The 8533-nt window shown below is 46.8% G+C and overlaps 1 protein-coding gene across 1 annotated transcript; it reads left to right on the top strand.

Annotated features, from left to right (window-relative positions):
* The first annotated feature begins 5101 nt into the window (after window positions 1-5101).
* Window positions 5102-5650, top strand: LOC140675800 (uncharacterized). The gene has a single exon (XM_072910406.1). It carries the CDS (start codon window positions 5102-5104, stop codon window positions 5648-5650), a length of 549 nt encoding a protein of 182 aa, XP_072766507.1.
* Window positions 5651-8533: the final 2883 nt, after the last annotated feature.

Genomic DNA, 8533 nt, shown 5'->3' with positions numbered 1-8533 from the left:
GAAGACGGGTGTGGGAGTGCAGGTTACACCTTCACCCCCAAGATTGGTGGACGAGGGGTTCCAGACCAACGTGGAGACCCCCAAGGCTGCGGAGGCTCCGCAGCCCTGTGTGGATACGGAATTCCTTCGCAGCCTTGTTAGGGAGGAAGTGGAGTCCGTTCTGGCCCTAGGCTAAGCGGACTCCACCAAGTGCTACGGGCAGTTTATCGCCCACCTTCCTCCGCCTCAAGTGAAGGGGCCGCCGTGTAGCTCTTTTGGGCGTCGGTTACGGCGAAAGTGGGCGGAGGAAGGAGCAAGGGGAAGAATCTGTTCCCGGAAAAATCCCCCTTGTTAAAAGGGGTAAGGTTTGTCCGGGTCAGCCTTCTTCCTCTCCTGTGAAGGAGGGGAAGAGGAGAGGTGGGGGCGGCACCGATGGCCCTCTGAGGTGTTCTAATGTCTTAGGGGGGACACATCGATGCCGCCTGCAGGTCTGAGGTGTTCAGGGGCGACCGGTGTTACCGGTGTGGCGTCCCTGGACACCTCAGCTGGGGATGTAGAGGGACGCCCAGGTGTGCGCTTTGTGCGGACCTGGGGGTTCCCGCGGATCATGCCCTGGGTGGGGGCAAGGCTTGCGCCTCTCTTCGGGTGGAGGGGATGAGGAGGAGGAAGAAGAGAGGGGGCCCTCTGTCGGGAGCGGAGAAGGTGTCTCCCCCGACAGATGTGGTCCCCGAGGAGGTGATGGCCTCTGGTGAGAGGGGTGGTGGGAATGTTTTAACGTCCCCTCCTCCGCAGAAGCTTTGGAAAATGCCTCCTTGATAGAGGTAGTGGTGTCCCCCCACCCAGGGGAAATAGGACCTCCTCATTCTAACAGATGAGGAAATCGTGGGGGAGTAGGAAGGGGCAAGACATAGTCTTTCTCCCCTCTCCCCCACGGGGCAGTAAACTCGGGGGGTCTTTTAGGCCTCCCTCGTCCCAACAAATGACCACAAGATCCGGTTATTAGCGGGGGAGGTGAGAGCCAATTTCTCACCTCCCTTCAGGGGTCAAGGGAGGGTGGGTGCGGGAACATCCACTCTCCATTGCACCTTGGCCCCAGAGAAGACGGCTGGGTTGCGTGATGGTCCCGTAACGCTGTCGTTGATGCGTCACTGAGGCTTTTCTCCCCCTGCCCATCTGGGGGAGACAAGCGGGGGTGGGTCCTGATAGAATACGAAGGCGACCCCAGGGTCCACTCGCTAACCGCTGAGAGGACTACCGTGAGGTTTTAGTAGGTATACTCCAATAAATAGGGAGGAGTCCCACATACCCCCGGGGAGATTCCGCTCCTCGGGGGATGCGTAAAGCATTTCCTCACGTAAAAAGAAAAAAAAAGGGTTGGACGCCTCCCCCTCCTCGATGGTGCGTCACCTTGACGTGGTGGGGAGGCTCTGTCCCGAAGCCCCGGGAAACCGGAGTGGAGGGATAGCTAAGAGCGCACCTTTAGCCGGATTTTCTCTTGGACCCCAGCTTGGGCAGGATGCATAGCACTGGCATGCATACCTGGGTGTCGGACGCGTACAAATCGGTCCCTGCTACAGACGCGACGGTCGCGGAAATGATGGTGAACGCCACATAGTACGCCGGGGACGAAAGCCCTTAAGCCGGAGCGTGGCTGGGCGGGTTGAGGAGTAACGAAGACACTATGCAAGGGCCTTAGCGTGCCCGCCTGAAGAGCGTCCTCCCTTCCGGAGGAGTCCTCTTCAGAAGAGCCGATCGGATGGAGAGGCACCCGATGCTGATCGGGCTCCCCGGGTGCAGATCCTAAAGTGAGGCTTACGCGTCGCAAATTTCAACAGGACGGGAAGCAAGCGTTCGGGGCACGGCTTCTTGGGGGGAGGCGGACCTACGGGTGCCGACGAGCCTCCTAAGACGGTCGTTGCTTCCGGGCCATCTCGGTGTCTGGGGTCCGCCGGCTCTTCGGGGGCGACGGGTTTCGCCGGCATCGCTTTGGTCGTTGTAGGTTAGATAATCACCCTACGATGCAAGGTTCGGGTAGAACTTCGACCTGTTGGCTTGACAGCAGGGCGAGGCATCAGGGGGTCGCTCCCTCCTGATTCGAGTTTTGGTGGTGGGTGATGGAGGGATTTTCGGCTGGATTCGAGTTCTAAAGTCACCAAACACCGCAACAGGGGTCCTCTTTCCCCTGTATAGGAATCACGAAAGACGGATCGGTTAACAGGACGCCCGATGTAGGTTGAAGGACCGCAGTCCCGATGCTATACACGGTACGCACAGGGGTCCGCCTTCCCCCTCGTATAAAAACGCGGCGATGGGGACACGGGTTAGGAAGCCCGATGTGGGTTGAAGGACATTACTGTCCCGATGCTACACACGGTTCGAACAGGGGTTCGCCTACCCCCTGTACAAAACACGGAGGCGTTCGGGACAGGATGTTCATCGACAATGCGATAACATCCTGTGAAATGGCTGGTGCCTGACCGGGGGAAACCGGTTCGCGCTGAATTGAAGCGTCGTTGCACAGAAGACCCCTCCGAGCCAACTGCCGTTGAGACTAGTACGTGCCTCGACTCCTTTTCTGGGAACTCGTCCAAAGGGAAGGGCTCTTCTGGATCGGGGACTGGAAGCGGGAACCTGTTAGTAGTGGAACCCAGGAGGGGTTCTGCGAAACCAGGGCCCTGTGGAAGGTCATCGTCAAGGTAAGGACCCATGAAGTGCGGCCGGACTGCCAATACAGGAGTCCGCCTAGTGGTGATTCGTCTTGACCACTATAATAACCGAAAGACACACGCGAATGGCTACCTTCCGAGGGTAAACATCGGAGTCAAAGGCGTAGGCCAGGGGTGTTACCCGAGGGATGCCAAAAGTAAACGTGGCCCAGGCGAGCTAGGGGCCAAAGGGGATGTCGCCCGATTTGGTCAAACGGCACGACTCGTCACCGTGTACGCGGCCAGATCACTAAGGGCCATCTATCGGCCCTCTTCGAAGGGTGCACACTACCTTGACGTAGTGGGTTAGGTTAGTGGTGGGGGGCTCACCTGGATGGTGATCCCGGTGTGGTTGTCGGGAATTAGGACCCACAACTCCCGGGAGATCCTGAAGGGACCAAGAGTGTGCCAAAACATGGGATGAGCCGATGTAGTGGAGTTACCGCCACCGGGTCAGATACGGTGGACCGGCGGAGGGGGGCTATTGTCTCTGACCCCCCTTCGTCGTCATCGAGCGAAGGGTTACCCGAGGACTTACTGGCGAGGCCCTCGGGGGCATTGGCTATCGCCAGAGTCGAGAAAATTCGATCCTCGGGCCTTGATCTATATCAATGGCTCGAGGAAGTCGAAAGCACGAAGGAGTACAATGATGCCGGGTACTGGACAGAGTACAGTGCCGAACTAACTTATGGCATCATTGATAAGTTGAGGGATTACCTCGAAGAGGTAGGTCGGCTGCTTTTGGAGCAGAATGGAGATGGTTCGGCCGGGAAAATGGATCAAGCAATCCAAGCCCGGCCGAAGCTCAGGAGAAAGGCCCTTCAGGTCGTTCCTGAGCAAAAAGAGGTTGGCGTGTCCTGCGATCTGGATCCTCACGATGAAGTGAGAGCCGGATCGCAGGACACGATTTTGATGAATTGTGAAGAACTGAAAGCTCCTCACAACCTACAAAGAGGTGTGGGCGGGGGTGTCACCCGAGTCACTCTGGAGTGAAGGATCCTACCGGGATTCTTAAGGAGGGAGAGGAAAAGAAGATGAGAGAGAAAAAGGGACAGGAGGAGGAGTGGAGAGTTGTTAAGAGGAAAAGGAAATCGGAGAAGGGTAAGGAAGAAATCCGACCCAGTAAAGATACTGGGGGCGGAAAGAATGAGAAGGAGAGGAGAGAGGGTAGTGGGGGGATCAAGGATCCGAAGGCCCGCCCTCTGAGGTGTTTGAGGTGCCTAACGTTAAGATACCTGAGCACCTCTTGCCGCTCTGGGGTGGACAGAGGTAACAGGTGTTATCGGTATGGTACACCTGGCCACTCCAGGGCGGGGTGTAGGTCGGCCTCCAGGTGCCCCTTATGTGGGGACTTAGGGGTAGACGATGCGAATGCTTTGGGTGGGGGGAACTATGTTCCGTCCCCCCCGAGCGGAGAACAGGTGTATTCCACCTCTCCCTCCGTCATTCCCCAGCAAAGTTAAGTGGGGGAGTAGGAAGGGGAAAGACTTAGTCTTTCCCCCCTCTCCCCTACGGGGCAGTGAACTCGAGGGGTCTGTTAGACCCCTCTCGCCCCAAAACTTGGCTGTACATCCGGTCATTAGTGGGGGGAGGTGAGAATTAATTCTCATTTCCCCCAGGGGCCAAGGGGGGTGGGTGCGGGAACACCCACTCCCCATTGCACCTTGGCCTCAGGGTAGGTAGCGGCGCCGCGCTGTGGTCACCGCGGCGCCGTCGGTGATGCGCCGTTGAGTTTTCTCAACGGCGCATCATGGTAGTAATCCCCCCCGACCATCCGGGGGGATTGGCGAGAGTGGGTCCTGGTAGAATGCGAAAGCGACCCCAGGGCCCACCCATAATCGCCGGGTAGTGACCACCGTCTGGTTTTTAGTGGGTATATCCCGTCTATAGGGGGAGTCCCACATACCCCCGGGGAGTTCCTGCTCCTCGGGGGATGCGTAAAGCATTTTCCAGACGTAAAAAAAAGGGTTGGACGCTTCAATCCCTTTTTTCTCATATTAATTCCACAATAAAATGTAAATCTACATGGAAGACTCTTTTCTCAGTGTAGCCAATAAAGAATTAATAATTTGAAAGCATAATATGACAAGCATTACTGTACCCACACACATATATATACAGTGGCGATCAAAAGTTTCGGGCCAAATATTTTTTTGCGATATTCGAAAAACGATAATTATATAGTAAAGAGTGCCTGAATGTCATAAAAGTATTTAGTTTTAACAGTAAATCAGTGTAGTTTAAGATAAAGGAATGTATATATTTACTTCATTATTCCTGGAATGCATTAATTTGTGTGTTCAAAAATATCGGGCCAAGATATAACTAGGTACTCTGATGATGTATTTGTTTGCATTGAGAGTGTTATAGTATTGAAATGTTTACATTAGTTCACAACAAGTCGTCTAGCGAACATCATGTCGCCACACACGACAATACAATTACGCAAAGTTGTTGTGAAGCTTTCAAGAGAAGGCAAGACGTCGCGAGAAATTTCAGCAAAATTGTTATCAATAGGTAAAACAACGGTGAATTATATTATCAACAAATTTAAGACTACAGGAAGTGTAGCTGATCGTCCACGAAGTGATCGACCCCGGAAAACAACAGCGCGGGTTGACAAATTAATAAGAAGAAAGTCTGTGGTTGACGTTCGGAAGACTGCCGGCATGATTGCCCAGGAATTACGTGACGAGAACCTTGCTGATGTGAGTCGTATCACAGTATCCAGACGTCTGAGGGATATTGGGCTATTCGGTCGAATCGGTGTAAAGAAACTTCTCATTAGTAAAAAGAATTGGAGAGCCCGATTGCCGAGAATCATAAAGACTGGACTGTGCAGGATTGGAAAAAAGTACTATTCTCTGATGAATCCAAGTTTAAATTATTTGGAAGTGACGGAAAACAGTATGTTCGACGATCCGTTGGTACCAGATACGATTCCAAATACCAAATACCAACAGTGAAACACGGCGGAGGTGGAGTCATGCTTTGGGGAACCTTTTCGTATGAAGGAGTGGGTCCATTGGTAGAAATTGAAGGTGTGATGGATCGCTTCGTGTATAAGGACATACTTGACAAGCAAATGCTTCCTTACGCGAAGGATAATATGCCTCATGGATGGATCTTCCAACATGATAGAGATCCAAAACATGCTTCAAAGATCGTATCACAGTATTTGTCTGCAAAAAAAGTGCGAGTTTTGGAATGGCCTGCTCAGTCTCCGGATTTAAATCCTATTGAGCATTTTTGGGATGAATTTGGTCGCCGAGTAGCCAACAAGAAACATTCGAATAAACGGGTTTTATTCAACACTTTAAATGAAGAATGGAAAAAAATCCCTCGAGACTTAATCACCCGTTTAACCGAGTCAATGCCACGTCGTTGCGCAGCAGTCATTATTTCTAAAGGGATGGCTACTAAATTAAATATTACTATTGTTTTTTTTTAGTATTTTCTAGTGATTTAGTTAATTTTTGTGATTTGAAGTAACTTGAAGTTCCTAGCCCGATATTTATGATCATGAGTCTTTTGTAATATGTTAAATAAAAAAATTATTGTAATTGTTACTCTAGCATTATCAACGCTTATTCATAATAAAATATGTTATTCTATGTATAATTAATCTTTTTTTTAATTCATTTTTCCTATATCCAAAATATGGAAAAAAATCTGCTTGGCCCGAAACTTTTGATCGCCACTGTAATTTATATATATATATATATATATATATATATATATATATATATATATATATATGTATATATATATATATATATATATATATATATATATATAGGAACTTTTACTTTTATTACAGCATCTATATGGAAGAGGTTATTATTATAATATATATATATATAGGAAAAGAACCGGACTCCTATGCTAAAGTAAAAGTATAAGGAGCCAAGAGAAAAATCATAAATTTACAAATGATAGTAACAAATTGTGATAATTGAATTATAATAATAACCTCTTCCATATAGATGCTGTAATAAAAGTAAAATGTCAATAAGAAATATATGATACAACAAGAGAGGAAACTAAATGAAATCCAAAAATATAATGTAATTAATAAGTGAAAAAAAAAATTAATGATGAGATATAATAATTACAAGAATATTAACTTTTACTATAGTTTAATTAATAAGCCTCTCTTGCTGTAAAATGAATTATAATATAAGAGTACGAAATTATTTTATAAGACAAAGAGTCTCTCATTCGCGTATCAAAAAATCAATAATTGGATGACTGCGAGAAAGACTCGATGAAAACGAATATTATCCTTATCTACCGACGCAGAGATTCAACGAAGCTAAATATTATAACAACTCGCTTTTGAAATTTACCGCTAGATACCAACTTATGAAATTTGCAATTTTCATCGAACCTATTAAGATTATGAAGAGCTCGCCACTTCTGATGTCTTCGAAGGCGGAGAGTTCCCTTACCAGAATCCAAAAATCCATCTCCATCCGGACGAAGTAGCCAACCCTGGGAAATCTTGGGTTCACCGGATGCCTGGAGGGAGGCGACCCTGCAGTGGGGACGGACAGAAGGAAGTCAGTCGATCTTGCGGACGGAGTCAGTCGAAATTCAGCAATCGTATTAAACTATTGCAATAAGAAAGTCGTCTCCGAGTCTTTATTCACTGCGTCCTAAAATCAATTTTAACTTAGTTCGTCAGCTACTTTGTGTCGTCAAGGTAGATCTTTAATAATACTTTATTTTCTCGTCTTCGCGACTCGTCTTATATTATAATTTAGAGCTGCGACTCACTCTACTTTATAATTTAGAATTACTACTTTATTGTTAATTAATTTCCAATTTCTGGTACAGTGCGGTTGTACCTTTTACTTTTAAATTGTAATCAATCATTACTATACTCGTAATCTCTGTAAAATTTTCAAGCTTTTAAAATACATAGTTGCTTATTTCACGATATTCACAAGTTCATTATTTCAAAATAGTGATCCTTCACCCTCAACCAGTATTTACTATAAGTAATTTAATATTGAATAAATATTTAACGTACGTCTGGATCTTGAGCGTTAGCGAGACCCGTGCCTGGGATAGAGCAGAGTGACGTGCCCCTCGTGTTAGTTCGAGCAGAGCTAAGACTTAGTCGATGAGCTGCTTGAATATCGCTTGATCCAGATTGTCAGCTTATAATGAATAATAATTTATCAAATTAAAATAAAATTTTGATTATAATTTATAGTAAATGCCTAGTTCCCGTCGCGCCAGTAAACGACATAGACAATTACGTGCTGCTTTACGACGACAAAGACAGATTTTGAATAGTGATAACGGCCTCAGCCAAGTAGAAAAAGACATAAAAGACAATCCAGTTAGCGTACTAGACAATCGAAGAATTGTCGTAAAATTCTTCGACCAACTTCCTACATCTGACTCGGTCGAAGTTCCCATCTCGCGAAGAACTTTCGAATTTATTGGCTGGCCCGGACCGTTGGTTGAAATCGAGCTGCTTTAACCCCTGCTAGTAACATTCCTGAGGGAGATCCACGACGTCCATTGTACGAGAAGAAAGCCCAGGAAAATCAGCAAAGCTAGAAGCATTAATAAATGTAAGTCATAATTTCAAACACACCATATTATATACATTCCTATTATTGATTTATCATATTCAAAATTGAACTTAAATAAAACAGTATATATATATTGAATTATAGATAAATGCTTTCACTATATTAAAGTAATTTCTTTATCATTTCATAACATTATTTTCGAACGTAGAATACGCAAAATTTTGTTGTTATATATATATATATATATATATATATATATATATATGGAAAGTATGATAAATAAAACATAATAATAATAAT

Source organism: Anoplolepis gracilipes, unplaced genomic scaffold (genome assembly GCF_047496725.1).
Source record: "Anoplolepis gracilipes unplaced genomic scaffold, ASM4749672v1 Contig18, whole genome shotgun sequence".
Lineage (NCBI taxonomy): Eukaryota > Metazoa > Arthropoda > Insecta > Hymenoptera > Formicidae > Anoplolepis > Anoplolepis gracilipes.
Note: the sequence above shows the minus strand (reverse complement) of the source record. Positions and strands in the feature narration are given on the sequence as shown.

What these genes read in the sequence shown, in the direction of transcription:
- LOC140675800 (XM_072910406.1), top strand. Translation starts at nt 5,102, where the DNA reads ATGTCGCCACACACGACAATACAATTACGCAAAGTTGTTGTGAAGCTT.